Here is a 17,691-nt window from a genome sequence, read left to right as displayed (position 1 = left end):
ACTACCCTAAACCAATTAAGCCTGATACTTCACTTTGAATGCATATACAGCGATGCTCTCTGCTTCAACGGCAGGAGCAAATGTGAAAAAGAGGATTTACATTCAGACAACATCCAAGGCATTGATCTGTGCAGTCTGGGTAACCAAGCATCGGGGTAACTTGCTTGAAGCAGTGGTTACTACCCTTAACCATTAAGCCTTATGATTCACCTTTGATGCAACTCCAACATTACTCTCTGCATCAACAGTAGGGGGTGGCGGGAAATTCAAATCAAACAGTTACCAACAAGGGCCCTGAACTTGGTGGTCAGTGAAACAGATAAGTATGGGAAAATAAGTGTGGGAGCTTGCTGGGCAGACTGGATGGGCCGTTTGGTCTTTTTCTGCCGTCATTTCTATGTTTCTATGTTATATTCAGCAGCACGGCTATGCTGCTGAATATATCCCTTCTAAGTTATCCAGATAAGTTATATCTGGATAACTTAGCTAGCCAGATATCTTTGAATATTGGCCCCCATAGAATCTAAATATCTGTGAGTATTTGCATTGTAGGGCAAGGAGGTCCTAAGCCTGGTCCTCTAGGGTTGCAGACCAGTCTGAATTTCAGGATTTCCACAGTGAATGCATGCCTTGCCAGATCAGATTTGGAGACCTCTATTGTAAGGTATAGGCAGTGCCCCTAGTCTCCCTCGATGTGTACAATTGCAGGAGAAAGCACATAGGGGCAGTTGCAATACTGTGCACTGCAGCTAGCACCCGGATTAACACGCGATTGGACACACGTTTTAGACATGCATCCATAACGCCCAATGCAATGTGGGGATTAGCACGTCCAAAAACACCACATAGCTAATAGCACTCATCACTTGTAAATTCCATGTAGATGAAGTTATTAACTAATACCCGCGATGCAAAAAATATTCCATGCGCCCATTGCAACGTGGTAAATTTTATGCCAGACCAGGGCTGGCATAAATGTATGCCGCGCTCAAGGGCTCGTTGATTAGAGACAAAAAAATCCTGCTCTCTGTGATTTCTCCTATTAGTATTGTCGCTATAAGTAAGAGGAACCACAGAAAGCAGATTCCAAACTCAACCCGGACGCCCCCCTAGACATCAGAGCTCCGTCAATCAGCCAGTCCCCACTTACCATCTCCCGGGGACCTATCCAGCGCTGCCGGGCTCATCTCACATCTCACTGACACCAAGCTCCACAGGGGCCTCCCTGAACGCCTCCACCAGCAATGAGGGAGCCTAACGAGCCGACCCCCCCCCCCTCGAAATCGCCTGCAACCAGCAGCACAGGCCTCGGAAAGGCCTCCTTTCAGCAGCACCACCCATTTTGAAGTGAAGCCAGCACCTGACAAGCGAAGCCAGCCCCCTGACGTCAGAGGAGGGGCCGGGTGAGTGGTGTTTAAATTTAAACTCACCCCAGGCGCCGCGCACCATGCGCCGGAGGAGCGTGTCCAAAGGAGCAAGCCCCTTTGCGCAGCCCATTCATCGCAGCCCTCAAAGACACCCCCTTCCTAATCCTTGCCTTCTCAACCCGCTCCTCCCAAACACTAAAAAAAAACAAAAAAAAAACTGCATCACTAACTGCCTTCCAAAAGCAAGCTATACTCTCATATTGCTATCTCAATCAACTTTCAGTTCAAAATCTCAAAAAGATATGAAGATGAACAACAAGATATCATCTCCAAACAATCAACCTACATCCTCTAAGAAACATTCATCCTTGAAACCTCCACACAAACTAAATCAACCAATAAAGTACAAAAACACCACACATATCCAACTCTCAAACTATATGTTTCTCTCATTCATACTCATCAATACTCGTTCTATAATAAAAAAAATCCCTCTATTCAATGACCTACTCAGTGACCACAAACCAGATTTCATTGCAATTACGGAAACCTGGCTCAAAAACACGGGTTCCGTTCTAATAAACCAACTATCCAACCAAGATTACAACACCTCTTCAATCCCCAGAAAAAATAAAAAAGGAGGTGGCTTAATGCTTATATCTAAAAAAAAAAGCCTGCAACTAACACTTCGACCATCTAACATTCCTCCACCATTTGAAATTGCTTTATTTGATTCACCAAAACTTCAAATAAGATAGGAACATAGGGATTAATAAATTATACAAATGGCTGCCGTTTAATATGGCTTTGGTTTTAGATCTAAGGTTGCGGGAAAAGCGGGGGTGGAAGTGAGAGCTCTCAGTAAAGTTGAACAATTGTGAAGTACAGGTGGGTTATGCATAAATATCCGGGGTAAGAGTGAGAAGAGAAATTAGGAATAAAGGTGTGGATGGGTTGGTTGAAAGAGTTTTCGAGCAAGAAGAGTTATGCATGTTTTAGGAGCCAAGGCTGCGTTGGAATGGAGTCCTTTAATGACGTGGGTAAAGCATTATTAAGAATTTCTTTAAGATCAGAAATATAATTAGTGAAATGCTAGATCATAAATGGGAGAGGTTAGAACAGTTATATGTGAAAAACTGGGGATATCTTGTAGAATAATCGATAATATTCGAATAATAATCGATAATATTCGAATAACAATCAGTAGATAAAAAATGTTTTTGAATATTTTAAGGAAATTCTTTGATGATAATGTGTCTTTGTATACTAATGGTGCAGATATAGAACTTGATGATGAACAATAAGAAATTGGAACCTTAAAGAAGACAATTTGAGTTTCCATCAAGAAGTTAAGTTTCTTATATTGAATCCAATTAAGATTAAATCCATGGTGTGACCATTATAAATTCCCCTGACAAAGCCATTAAGGCAAAACGAGGGCCAGGTCGGGATCAACGAGGTTCAATTGAAAGGATTGGGATCAACAAGAAAAGGATTGCATCACAAGGTTCATTATATTTGATTGTATGCAGGTTCTCTGGTATAGGTAATAATGCTTTTGTGATGTAAAGGATGTAAATGAATAGTATGTAAGGCACATTGTGAATTTTGAGATTGTTGTATATTATTGGTGAGAATGAATGGGTGTGTTTGAGTGTGGATCAAGGCTGATTTCAGCATTATATCAAGTCATAGAAGCACTTTTTGATGCATTATATATGTGTAATGTAGATTTTAGATAAATTGTGAATACAGAGAACTGTTCATTTTTGTGATATTTGTCTAAAAATTCTCAATAAAAAGATTAATTAGATTATAAGAATAGTGCTTGTATTTTACTCCAAAGGGAGTTGTTTTGGTTTATTTATATATATAAATATATATATATTCCATGTAAACCGATACGATGTGCTAACGGTTATCGGTATATAAAAGCCTTTAAATAAAATAAATAAATCTGCCTTCTGATTAACTGGAGGGATGGATACAGGGTGTTCCCAGATCCTGAGGAGAAGTTCCTTAAAAATATCATTGATTGGGTCAGCCACTATTTCCTTTGAAGCATCTATGAACTGGAGGACCTTCAGCATTTTATGTCAGGCGTCCTCTTCCATGAGGAGCTGAAATGGGATGGCTTCAGCCATGGCCCGGACAAAGCCTGCAAAAGAAAGTTCCTCCGGGGGAGATCTACACCTCTCATCTGGCGGAGAGGGCTCTGAAAGAAAATCTCCAGAGTCCTCTGAAGAGAATTCCGAGGTATAGTTCCCCCAGGGGTCATATAGGATCTCTTCCTCGCTAAGGTCCCCTGGGGGCTGACATGGACGGACCCTGCCCAGGCCTCTCGGTTTGGGCATCGAGGGCACTAGGGGCATCTGTGCCAAGGGTATTAAAGGCACCAAGATCCCCGAAAGCCCAGGAACAGGAAACTCGAGCTGCAGGGCCAGTGGCCCTCATGGTGCTGACAGCTGCAGCAAGTCTTCCTCCTCGGAGGACCCAATAATGGGTATCAATTCAGAGGGGGGCATTGGAGGCTGCTGAGGAAACAATGATCCTCCAGGTACCAGCTGCATCGGATTGACGCCTAAAAGGACATCCAGATGCTCTAACAGGGGCGCCAAGAGAGACAGCGTAGGCTCCAGCACTGGCATGGGGACCGATGCCGATGGAGGTTCAATATCCCACAGGACTTGGAGCACTGCCATTTTGAACTCTGCGATCCAACTCCTCCTGAAAATCCGGTGAAATTAGGACGGAAGGAGGCGAAGGTGTCGTCAGAGCTTCTTTGGAGCCCCGAGGAGGGTCAGTGGCTGGCACATTCATTGGTGGGGATTGTCTGAAACTCCCAGGTCTGGTAGAGGATGATGCCTCTTCCCTACGGGGTCACTTTGGTGGTGGTAAGGCAGCCACCAATGCCACACCAGTCCCGGGGCTTTGCATCAATGGTGACCAGTGCTGATGTTTGCGGCGGTGCTCGGACCAGTCTTTCCCCAGCACCGAGAAATCTGAAGATCCCGATGTCTTGGAGTGCTATGAACATAAGAACATAAGCAATTGTCATGCTGGGTCAGACCAAGGGTCCATCAAGCCCAGCATCCTGTTTCCAACAGAGGCCAAAACCAGGCCACAAGAACCTGGCAATTACCCAAATACTAAGAAGATCCCATGCTACTGATGCAATTAATAGCAGTGGCTATAAGTAAAATTGATTGATTAATAGCCATTAATGGACTTCTCCAATAAATTCTCCAAGAATTTATCCAAACCTTTTTTGAACCCAGCTACACTAACTGCACTAACCACATCCTCTGGCAACAAATTCCAGAGCTTTATTGTGTGTTGAGAGAAAAAGAATTTTCTCCGATTAGTCTTAAATGTGCTACTTGCTAACTTCATGGAATGCCCCCTAGTCCTTCTATTATTCGAAAGTGAAAATAACCGAGTCACATCTACTCGTTTAAGACCTCTCATGATCTTAAAGACCTCTATCATATCCCCCCTCAGCCGTCTCTTCTCAAAGCTGAACAGCCCTAACCTCTTCAGCCTTTCCTCATAGGGAAGCTGTTCCATCCCCTTTATCATTTTGGTTGCCCTTCTCTGTACCTTCTCCATCGCAACTATATCTTTTTTGAGATGCGGCGACCAGAATTGTACACAGTGGTCTCACCATGGAGCGATATAGAGACATTATGACATTTTCCGTTCTATTAACCATTCCCTTCCTAATAATTCCTAACATTCTATTTGCTTTTTTGACTGCTGCAGCACACTGAGCTGACTATTTTAAAGTATTATCCACTATGATGCCTAGATCTTTTTCCTGGGTGGTAGCTCCTAATATGGAACCTAACATCGTATAACTACAGCAACTGTTATTTTTCCCTATATGCAACACCTTGCATTTGTCCACATTAAATTTCATCTGCCATTTGGATGCCCAATCTTCAAGTCTTGCAAGGTCCTCCTGCAATGTATCACAGTCTGCTTGTGATTTAACTACTCTGAATAATTTTGTATCATCTGCAAATTTGATAACCTCACTCGTCGTATTCCTTTCCAGATCATTTATATATATATTGAAAAGCACCGGTCCAAGTACAGATCCCTGAGGCACTCCACTGTTTACCCTTTTCCACTGAGAAAATTGACCATTTAATCCTACTCTCTGTTTCCTGTCTTTTAACCAGCTTGTAATCCACGAAAGGACATCTCCTCCTATCCCATGACTTTTTAGTTTTCGTAGAAGCCTCTCATGAGGGACTTTGTCAAGCGCCTTCTGAAAATTCAAATACACTACATTTACCGGTTCACCTTTATCCACATGTTTATTAACCTCTTCAAAAAAATGAAGCAGATTTGTTAGGCAAGACTTCCCTTGGGTAAATCCATGTTGACTATGTTCCATTAAATCATGTCTTTCTATATGCTTTACAATTTTGTTCTTGAGAATAGTTTCCACTATTTTTCCCGGCACTGAAGTCAGGCTCACTGATCTATAGTTACCCGGATCGCCCCTGGAGCCTTTTTTAAATATTGGGGTTACATTGGCCACCCTCCAGTCTTTAGGTACAATGGATGATTTTAATGATAGGTTACAAATTTTAACTAATAGATCAGAAATTTCATTTTTGAGTTCCTTCAGAACCCTAGGATGCATACCATCCGGTCCAGGTGATTTGCTACTCTTTAGTTTGTCAATCTGGCCTACTACATCTTCCAGGTTCACAGTGATTTCGTTCAGTTCGTCTGACTCATCACCCTTGAAAACCATCTCCGGAACTGGTATCTCCCCAACATCCTCATTAGTAAACACGGAGGCAAAGAATTCATTTAGTCTTTCTGCAATGGCCTTATCTTCCCTAAGAGCCCCTTTAACCCCTCTGTCATCTAATGCAGTGGTTCTCAACCTTTTTTTGGCCAGGACACACCTGACAGATGGTTCTCACATGCGTGACACACTGAACATGTGATCATCACGGGGCTAAATGTAAACATGCACTCTGCATCCACAGGAATCCCCTCAACCCCCAGCAATGAGTACAGAGCAGATCTAGGGCATTACCCTGTACAACTCGCCATACAAAAAAGATATTCTGGTTCTGATGACATCTCAGTAAAAGCAAAACAATCTCCTTTTACTACCAGCCAAAATAGCCTTCCTTATGAAAAGACAGTAATTTACCACTAATGTATATCCTATTGAGAAAACACAACAAATAAGATTGATACAAATGCCTTCATGCTAGTAAAATACCTCACCTTGGTCACACACCCAGAACTGACCTTCACCAAGTACAGAAAAACCACAAATTATAAATATGGAGACAGAAACTGGAATGGAAAACAAAAAAAGCCACTGCATGCAGTGCGAACCTGGGGAAATGGAAAGAGAAATATAGCACCTAACAGACTCTCAGGATTTGCAATAATGCACACAAACTAACCCGTACAAAGTTACACCTGTATTATGGAACACACTAAAACAGTAACAACCCTATCTAAGAAACACAACTATTAAACCAGGCCCTAAACACTAATACATTTCCTATTGGGAAAACAGAATAAGCCAAGCTGCTATAGAGCCCCACACAGAAATAACTGTAAAGCTATACTAAAAATGTTACAAAACAGCTGCTGAACAGAATAATATTCAATTAAACACTCATAAAAATTATTAAAACATGTCCAAATATCAATAAAATATTTCCAAAAAGCAGTCATCGCATAATATCCAATAATTAAAATGCCAGTCAATCAAGAAAAATAAATTTAAAAAGCCCCCTTTACTTACCCTCTCCAGCAACTCTCCTACTCCTTTTCCTTCCAGGCCAATAGCACTCACCAGAAGCAGCAAGGGCTGCTGAAGCTCTGTCCTCACAGTCCTCTTCCTTAGCGCCCACAACCAGTCACACCCCCCCCTCCCAATTAGACCCCATGACCAGTCTCAGTCTCTCTCTCACACCAGTCATCTTCTTGACCAGTCTCTCTCTCTCTCACACAGAAACACATCACCACCCTGACCAGTTTCTCTCTCAATCACACTCATGGTCTCTTATATACAAGCTCTCAATCACACACAACTGCTCTCACACCCAAGCACCCAAGCACCCATTCACACCCACAAGCTCTCACCGAGGCATCCTTTCACATCCACCCACACAAGCTCTCAACCAGGCATCCATTCACACCCACCCACACCAGCTCTCACCCAAGCACCCATTCACACCCACACACACCAGCTCTCACCCAGGCAACCATTCACACCCACACACACAAGCTCTCACCCAGGCAACCATTCACACCCATTCACACCAGCTCTCCCCCAGGCTTCCATTCACACCAGCTCTCACCCTCACACCCATTCACACCCACAGACACAAGCTTTCACCCAGGCTTCCATTCACACCCACCCACACAAGCTCTCACCCAGGCATCCATTCACACCCACCCACACAAGCTCTCACCCAGGCATCCATTCACACCCACCCACACAAACTCTCACCCATACATCCATTCACACCCAAATGCACAAGCTCTTACCCAGGCATCCATTCACACCCAAATGCACAAGCTCTCACCCAAGCACCCATTCACACCCACACACACCAGCTCTCACCCAAGCACCCATTCACACCAGCTTTCAGCCAGGCACTCATTCACACACACAGACGCACCGGCTCTCACCCAGGGACTCATTCACACACACAGACGCCCCGGCTGTCACCTAGGCACTCATTCACACACAGAGACGCACCGGCTCTCACCCAGGCACTCATTCACACACACAGACACACCGGCTCTCACCCAGGCATCAATCATTCACACACACAGACGCACCAGCTCTCACCAAAATCTTCTTCCTTCGCTGCAGGGATGGGCTCCAGTTCCCTGCCAACGAGGGGCCTTCTTTAATTGGGCAAGGTGGGATAGGATCCCTCAGCAGTAGGGGTCTCCTGCAGCTGGGCAGGATGCAATCCTCCGGTGGCTGCAGGGCCTCCTTCATTTCGGCCGCCGGGCAGGATGGGATCCCCTGCTGGCCATGGGCTTCTTCCATTTGGGCCGCGGGGGCAGGATGGGATTCCCCACGGCCATGGTCCTCTTCTCTCCTTTCAACCGTAGTCAGATGAGATCCACCACAGCCCTATTGGACTTATTGCACAGTGAGGAGGGGGACAAACTGTGCGCGGCAGCACACGTGCGCAGCTTAGGGAACATTTTCGGCAGCCATGTGCCTCCTTCAGTTTGTCCACCGGGCAGGATGGGATCCCCTGGTGGCCATGGGTTATCAAGTGTGCTGGAAAATAAAGGTCCCCAGACGCTCCCTCCCTTGGTATGCCACTGGCGCCATGATCCTTTATGTGCAAGTACATGGGGATTTTCTACCTATTCTATATCCCCTCCCGACTTACCTTAGTCCCATTATTGGCTGGGAGCTAAGCATCAGAGTTCCTTACAGATCCTTGCAATCATGGGCCCTAAATCCAGCCGTCAACTGTTGCCATTGCATGATAACTATGACTTCCTCCTCCTAGGGGCTGTGAAGGCTCCCTGTGCAGCAGCCCTAGCTGACCCAGGAAGCGGAAGACCTGGCCCTTATTGATAAATTGTAAGAGGTGGGAGCTCCATTGCCAACATTTCGTGTTATTGACAGTGATCTCACTCTCTTATGTTTTCTTAATCCTCTTCCTTTTGTGATGAGGGTTTGAGGCAGGAGGAGTTGCTTCTCTTTTATACTTTCTCCTTTTTTTTTTTTTTGCTTCTTTTTTCTTCTAATCCCATTATAATTTCTGATCTTTTTTGTTTTTCAGGAATTCCTCCACATGTTGATACCCATTCTGCTTTTGAGGATGAAATAATCTCCCTCAGTTTGGGAGCAGAGGTAAAATTCCCCATTTTTTGTTTTTAAAAATGTGTAAGCACTATTTAATACGTAGCACCATGTCTGTTTTGTAAAGCTAAAGAAGAAGGTGGGGCCGATATTCAGCTGTGGAGCAATACTTAAATTAGCCAGATATAGCTATCCAGCGAACTTAACAAGGTTAGCCGCGCCGCTGAATATCCCGGCTATCTTAAAGTTAGCCGGACAAGTATATCCAGCCAACTTTAGGACAGCCCTATGGCGCGACCAGAGTTAGCCACATAAGTTAAGAGCTAACTCCGAATATAGGAGTTAACCAAATAACTTATGCGGCTAAAACTGCTCTACTCGGAAATGGCTCCCGCCCACCCCCTGGAGCGCCCCCAACGTAGAATTTAGCCACATACAGCTTTGAATATAGCCTGGTAACCATTTAGACGGATAACCATTCAGTTATCCTTCTAAATGGCTTTTGAATGTCAACCTTGGTCTGTATAACATGTACCTAAAGCTGACATGCAGTATTTTCAATAACACTTTAGCATTTTGTGTGTAGTATTATAAACTGGTGTATGTAAATTATATATCAAAAAAGGGATGGCAATCCACATATAACAGGACATTGTGGAGGCTAGTAATACAGTATATTCAGTGCCCCTAGCCTCCTGCCAATTGTGTGGTTGCAGGAGAAGCTACATAATTAGATTGTTGCTGTATATTTTACATTTTGCCACAGAATCAACATTCTTGAAAGCTTTCAACCTCTTAATTCAGTCTTTTCAAGAAATCTGCAGGTTGCCTGCCTGCTTTCAGTCTCTGTTTTCTCTCTCTGCTCCTGCTCCAGTGCTTTCCCATGCAGACAGCCTGCAGGGTACCTTCTTATATTGTTTACCTCACTCCCCTTCCTTCTGCCCTGAACTGAAAAGTGTATTTGGGGGGGGGGGGAGAGAGGTGATGTTGGGATCGACATAGATAGCAGTCAGAATGTTTGATCCCTCAAGATCTCTTAAATCAAACAAAGATGATTTTGATATAATTCCTAGATGGCGTGATATCCCTATAGAAGAATTTCATCTTTATACAAAGGTTCTTGAACTTGCATATGTGGCCAGTCATACACCAGTTACAAAGACCTGGATGTGTTTTTGGAAGTCTGTAACTGCTCGTGTCTCACAGCCAGCAGAGTGGGCATTAATTTCAATTCAGCCTTAATGACTGACATTAATGCTGACAAGTTTCAGCTTGTGCTAGTTCAACCACTTTTTCTATCTGTTACCATGAACCCAATAAATGTATGCATATCTTTCTGTGTAATTAACAGGGGGGCAGAAATAATAAGCTGCACAGATCCAACCACGGGTTTTTACTCGTGTTTTAGCATGGGGTTTCAGTGCTAACCTTGCCCAGTTATGTAATAAGGGCTTTAGCACCAAAAATAACTTGCTAAAAAACCCATGGAAAGCTAGCATGTCTTATGCAAATTGCAGGAAAATAGCCTTAAGTGTCATATTAGTTTATTCACTCCTTTAACTGTCATATGTCGGTGAAAAGACCAATCCCCTTCTGTCCCACCAGGCCTGACTTCCTTTTGTAGGAGGGAGCAGTTCAACCTGGATTGGCTACTGCTGGAAACAGGATGCTGGGCTTGATGGACCCTTGGTCTGACCCAGTATGGCAATTTCTGGGCCAACTCACTCGGCCAGCCCAGCCACATTGGGTCCACTGGAGAGGGCTGGGAACTTGGGGTTTTCTTTTTTATTAGAGCGGGTTAGCATGCAAATGGACCATGAGTCAAAAAAAATGGGCTTTTTCAGTTTAGCATGCTTTTTTTTTTTTTTTACTCCTTGTCTATGTTCATGTCATTAGCTTACTGCATCCTGAGGGGACTGCGTTTAACACCCATGTTAAATAAAATCCATACTAAAATCTAACTCCAATTTTAGCACAGGTTTTATTACATCAGTCCCAGTATGATAAACTGCTGATGTTGAGGGCATTGCTGGCATTCAAACAGATGGGTGATAGCTCCATGTTCAGGACAGCCCTTACCCATGACTGTTGGAAATATGGAGGGGGCATAATAACTGGGGCTGAACCACTCTGATTTATTTATTTATTTAAAATATTTCTTTCCCACCCATCTACCAACAACATACATCAAACATTCACATAACTAAAAAAAATATAGATTACAAAGCTATATTACAGATGAACATAAAACTAACGACCAGTTATAATCTAACAAAGATAGACAGAACAATATAAACACAAGATACAACATTACATAAATCGCACCACAAAACAGCAGATTCAAAGTCCAGACCCCTTGTCAAATAAAAATTCCCAGTGTTGTCCTGTGTAGGTGAAGTAATTAGGTCCCCAAAGGCTTGATTAAACAGAAAAGTTATAAGATTCTTTCTGAAGGATTTAACAAATAACTTTGCTTTGGTTACAAAGTTAGTAGTTTGTTTTTTTTTAGATAGAAGAAGTAGAAAGGTCTTCTATTTCAGGCTTGCATAAAGTTTGTCAAGACTTATTTGTTATTCCTTCCTATGAAGATCTGTTTACAAAGTGGTAAAGAGGGCTAGATACCGCCATTACAATAGATACTTTGTCAAAGTTTCAAGTGACTTAAGGAATTTACAGAGAATATGTCTTTGAGGGAAACAGTATAAATTTTTATATAGGTTGTTTATTTCTCAAGGGAGGGTGTTTAACGCCAAACTGACTGATTCAGGCTTGAGTGTAAACTGCTAAAATGAGACTGGGATGTTGATACATGTTTTGTGGTCCTGTTCACAGGTGCAGATTTATTGGCATAAAATAACCAACTTTCTTGGTAGGATTTTAGATCAAAATATAGTCGAGTGAATTTTAAAACGCGCGCATGCAAATACTGGGGGATGCACTTGTGGCCAGGCCCTGGGCATGCCGAGCACATTTTCGAAAGGGCCCAGCTACACGCGTATCTCCTGATACACGCAAGTGCTGGGCCAGCCAAAAGGGGCAGGCGGGGGTGGGGGCGCGTGGTTGGAGCGAGGACCGATCGGGACAGAGGCCGGCACACGTAACTTCTCCAAAGGAGCAGGTAAATTAAAAAAAAAAAAAAATGAGGGTAGGTAGATAGAGGTTAAGGGTCGGGAAGGAGAGGAGAAAAGCTAGGAAAGTTAGATAGGGCTATAGGGAACTGGGAAAGGCCTACCTGCGTCGCCGCGCGTATTTTTGTAAAATACCCCCCTCCTTGCGCGCAGGAGACGAAACCTGCCCGCACGTGCATGCGCGCATGGGTACCCGTGTGCTTCTTTGAAAATCAGCCCCAGAATGTTTAGCAGAAGCAATACTGTTTGATGATACTTGGTTAGAAAATAAAACTAAAGTGGGCAGGATGTTTGTGAGAATGCTCTTTTAGTAGGGGAAAATAGTAACATTGCTGACTTGGAGGGAATATACATCACCTTCTTTTTGGCAAATTGAAAATCTTGCTAGTAGATCAGTATACAGCAAATGAAGATCTTTTATGGCAATTTGGGATAAGTATGTTCAGAACTTTCCTGCAAGAGCATGGAGTGCAATCTTAACTATTAATATGACAGTTACTGTACTTAGTATTGCTGTTCAATGCTTTGGAAAAACAATGCAAAATTGATGTCGATTTATAGTGTATGCATCGTAATAGCACCTTTGGAGGGTCAGTTAGAGCAGTGGTTCTCAACCAGTATGTCAGGAGCCACTGGCGTGTCACCAAAGATTTTTTATAGCAAGCTTATGCTTCCTAAAACAGCCCACATGTGCCTACTGCTTGAGGAGAGTGCAGACTGTTTTTTAGTTTAAAAAAAGTACCCAAACAAAATAGTAGGTGCAAGTCTGTGCACGTACTTTTTCCAACTCATTTTTCAAAAGGGAATGTTTTCTCTTTGGAACTTGGCGGAAACTCTTTGGGTAAAAACTCTTATGTGGACTTTCAAACTGTGTGCAGAAGTATAAAGTTGCCCCAGAGAGCTTGGCTTCTCAGGATTTCAGTATTTGCATTTTTCTGTTTTTAATTTATGGTCCTTTATTCTGTAATAGTCTGTGCTCTGTGTGTGTGACAGAGGTGAGGATGCTGCTTACTAGCATGTAGGTTCTGTATAGAATCTTTAGCAGTCCAATTTGGTTTGGTTTGTTTTTCCAACAGGAAGCATATTGTGTTCTATGTTTGCAGTGTTATATTTTCATGGGTAGGGTTGTTGCTGTTTGAGTCCTGGATGTTAGTGCTGTAATAGTATGGCAGGTTTGCTATATAGATTCTAAGTGCCTTCATTTGCAGGTTTTCATGTTATTTCACAAAGTATCTGGCAGGGAAGGGATTTTGAAGTGCTCTTACTGAGGGGATACAGGAATTTGAATATATTTTTTTTGTATGGCAAGTTGAAAAGGGAAACATTTTACGGTCTGGGGTACTGATACGCTGACATTGGGGATAAAGATTCTGTTGCCAAGTCCAAAAGTAAAGAAAGTTCAAGCAGCATTATCTGAATTATCAGGAAGACTGCTCACTATGGAAAAATGTTGCAGTAATTTTGTTATGGGTTTGACAGTTGCTTGGATTTGTTTGTAAATATTATTGTCCTTAATATAAGGCATGGGGATAATCTAAACAGAGCGGCAGTTTCTACCCTTAACAGACATAACTTGCATGGAACGGTAGTTACTGCTTTGGGAAGCTTGCTGAGCAGACTGGATGGACTATTTGCTCTTTTTCTGCCGATAATACTATGTTACAATGTGCTATGCTAACATCATTGCTCTGCTCTATATAAACTCCAGAAGAGTTCAGAACTTATTGAGGTTGACAGTGAGATGCACTAGAGTTTATTTACTGTTCCACCCTGAATCAAAACATAAATCCCAGATTTCTCACTAATAAAGTAAGTGAAGGTTCAAACTTGTCAAAGTAATCAAATTTAATAACTATTTTTTTTACAAGAAGTTATTGAAATTATAGAATATTTTCTCTCTGCATCATTTTTAACAATAAAATAATATTTTCCTAGCTTGTAGCCAGATGGACTCAGGACCAATGGGTTATGCTGCCCTGCCAGCAAATGGAGACAGAGTCAGTTTTCAAAGCTGACGTCACCCTACATACACCCCTGCAGTGACCTCAGCCTTTCAGTATTCTCTTCAAAAGCCACTGTGGACATACCATTGAAAAAGCTTGATTAAAAAACGGATAGCTAACTGTACTCAACCAAACAAACACTGAACCCCGGGGCTGCCAGATCGGAGGCAGGACTGCTTTACTATTTCTTGTTGTCTCTGGTGGCTCGCTCTTGTTTACTTTTCTCTCAGGTGGTCGATGAATCTGGTTTGGATTCCAGGGCAGTGATGGCAGATGCAGGCTGCAATTTGGTCCACACCTCAGCCAGAGGGGTGGCTTCAGTAATAGCAGCCAGGCATCGGTTATGGCTAAGAAATTGGGCGGCCGATGCAACCTCCAAGTCTAACCTTATGAAATTGCCCTTTAAAAAGGTTCTCTCTTGTTTGGGAGTGAGCTGGAGAAGATGGCTAATAAGTGGGGTGAGTCCCAGGTTCCTCAGTTACCATAGGATAATAAGAAATAGATGTCGCATTCCTTTAGCAGGAGAGGTTGTACTAGGGGATCCAAACATTTTCAACCCTATAGAGGAGCAGCCTTTCAGAGGACTCAACCTTTGGGTAAGTCCTTGTCCTTTCGTCCCAGCCAGCCCAGATGGGGGCGTAGGCTTGGGTAGTGGAGCCCCCCCCGAGCCTCCCAATGAAGGTGTGCCAATCCACCCCCAGGAACAGGAGATCCCCTATCTCCTCTCTCTTTTATCAAAAATGGATGGAAATTACGTCAGACCAGTGAGTCCTGGGGGTGATACGAGACGGATAGGCGCTGGAGTTTCGCAGTATTCCTCGGGATGTATACATGGTGTCTCCTGCAGAAGAGGCAGGTAGTGGAGTGTACATTGTCAAGACTCCTCAGTCTGAGCACTGTGGTCCCAGTGCCCATGTCTCAAGAAAATATGGGCCAATATTCATTTATTTCATTGTGCCCAAGAAGGAGGGCTTTTTTCAACCCATCCTGGATTTCAAGGGGGTCAACTGTCATTCACAGGTGACTCGTTTTCATATGGAAACCTTGCGCTTAATGTTAATGGCAGTACAGTCGGGGGAGTTCCTGATGTCTCTGGATCTGTCCAAGGAGTGATACAGAGGCTAAAGGATGTAGCTCTGCCTGGAAAGCCCTGGGACTGAGTGAGTTACAGCTGAAGAAGCAGGATTTTTTTTCTCTTTGTTTTTCCTTCGGATACAAAGAGAGAAACAATTTAAACAGGGCAGGGCTCTCTGGAAGCAAACCAGCCTTGTTGCACTGGAGCACAACTGAGACTGAGATGCAAGCTGTGCTTCAAACCCTCCTGAAAGGACAGAGGCAACTGCAAGAGAACTTAGTAAGGAGTCAGATTTCCTGGGCTTTTACCTGGAAAGAGTTGGAAGCAGGACTTGTACTCCTAAGTGCCAGCATGCCAGAAGAAAGGTCAGCGAAAAGCTCAGTGCATATGGAAGCAAAGGAAGCACAGTGACCCTATGACTTACCTGACTGGGGGTGTACTGAACAGGAACACAAAAATTAGGCGGTATGAGGAAGAGAATGGCAACATGGCCAAGGCCAACCATGATTGTCTCAGGGGGAGACTTGAGGATGGCCCTACAGGAAGGCCTGGCAAAGAGCCAGAAGAGCCAGTGAATGCACCATGGAAGCAGATGGTAGAAGTGAATACAGAACTGCAAGGAGAGGCAAGGCTGACATGCAAGGAAGCCCTTTGTGAGCCATTGCAGTATGGATTTCATTGAAAAGAGAGAAGGGACAGGTCAATCCTGAAGAGGCACAACCCCAAAGCAAGAAGGTAAAAGTGACCAAAACTGGGCTTGGTCCAGCAGAGCCCACAGACATGGTTGGAGGAAACAATCAGGAAAAAGTAATCAAGGAAAACTAATGAACCAGTAGAGGTCAAGGTAGATCAAAATTCAGAATAAACTCTAGGTTCCCCCTTCTCTGCTAACCAGACTAGTCCTAGTAACCAGGAAAAAGAGCCACTTCAGGGTGAATATAAAACAAAAGCAGAAACCATGGAAAGGTCTACCAGAAGCATTGCAGAGAGGCCTGAAGAAAATTTGATAAAGACTGAGAAAGAGATGGAGAAAATTGTTAGTAATGAAGCAGATGGAAAAGAGAAAAATTCTCATGATAGTGCAGAACCAAAGCCTGCTAAAGAGCATAATAAAGAAGGAATAGAGCAGGCACACTCTGGAAGTCCTGAGGAAGAACAGAGTTGTCCAAGGGAAGCAGCAGCACCCTAAAGGATATCAGGGAGTCTTCACAACTAGGGTTCCAAAAACAACGTGCCTCGAGGAAGAAGACTGGAACTCAGAGCTTCTTATAGACTATGTAAAATAGTATTGGTTAGATGGGCTGTTGTTATGTCTGACTACAGAGACAAAGTGGGTGTTTAAATGATTTGATGTATATTAAGTTAATGTGGGAACACTGGGCAAGGGGCACATTGAGCGGTTTTGGAATTTTGGGCATTTATAAGGGTAACCCTCTTAAGGAGGGGAAACAGTGACATTGATTTACTTGGTGTAGTATCCTGGGTGTTGAACAGGAAGCATACAAAACTGAAATTTTCATATGTAGGAGGGCTTGTGTTATTTCAGCCCCTGAATGCTGGAAAAGGTTCAGCCCAAATTCAAGCTGGAGAGGCAACCTGGAGAGATGAAACACCACCCTGAAAGATATCCAGGGGCAGTAAAGACACTCGACCTGACAAATCCAAGCTGAGGAGGAGGATATGTGAAGGCTTGTCCCTGAAAACCCTCCTTAAACAGGGCGGGATGAGACATCTAGCCTGGTCCACCTTAAAAACCATGGCCAGGTAACTCTGAGGGCAGGAATAAGAACTGAGGCCCTGGATTCCCAGGAGAAGGCAGCTCTGTAAGATTGCTGTCCCGAAGGTGAGTGCTTTACTTAGGTTTATGCTACTGGAGGTAAGCAGTTTGGATGCTGGTAATATTTTGTATTCGTTAAGAAGAGAAGGCTGGAGTCCTGTGTATGTCCACATCCTAAGACCGCCAAGCTATGCCAGACATATATAATTTTCATTACTTGATAGTACAGTCTGCAAACATGAAGTTTCATTTTGACTAAGCAAACTTATTAGCGATAACATTCCATTTAGTTTTCCCTTAGTCAGTAATTCTTTTATTTATTTGTTAATGCACCAAATGTGCAAATGGGAAAAGCTTTAGCAGTTCCAACTTGCAATAATTTTATAGACTACATAGATGCAAAGCCATTCCAGATTGTGCTCACTACATTGCCTAGTGCTGGTTGTGGTTCCCTTTTTATTGCATAACATGTTAGGGTGCCTAATGAATTGTTTCTTTTCTTTTTCAAAACCCATT

At 43.4% G+C, this 17,691-nt stretch overlaps 1 protein-coding gene across 1 annotated transcript in view; it reads left to right on the top strand.

The window, feature by feature from the left end:
- The window catches only part of ALKBH8 (alkB homolog 8, tRNA methyltransferase), a 164,925-nt gene that overhangs the window by 53,577 nt on the left and 93,657 nt on the right, over positions 1 to 17,691 (top strand). Inside the window, exon 7 of the mRNA XM_029602449.1 lies at positions 9,173 to 9,243. Coding sequence (XP_029458309.1) covers positions 9,173 to 9,243 — 71 coding nt within the window. The remainder of the gene's footprint in view (positions 1 to 9,172; positions 9,244 to 17,691) is intronic.

Source organism: Rhinatrema bivittatum, chromosome 5, assembly GCF_901001135.1.
Source record: "Rhinatrema bivittatum chromosome 5, aRhiBiv1.1, whole genome shotgun sequence".
Lineage (NCBI taxonomy): Eukaryota > Metazoa > Chordata > Amphibia > Gymnophiona > Rhinatrematidae > Rhinatrema > Rhinatrema bivittatum.
The sequence above is the reverse complement of the archived record's forward strand: the minus strand, read 5'-3'. Positions and strand labels throughout refer to the sequence as shown.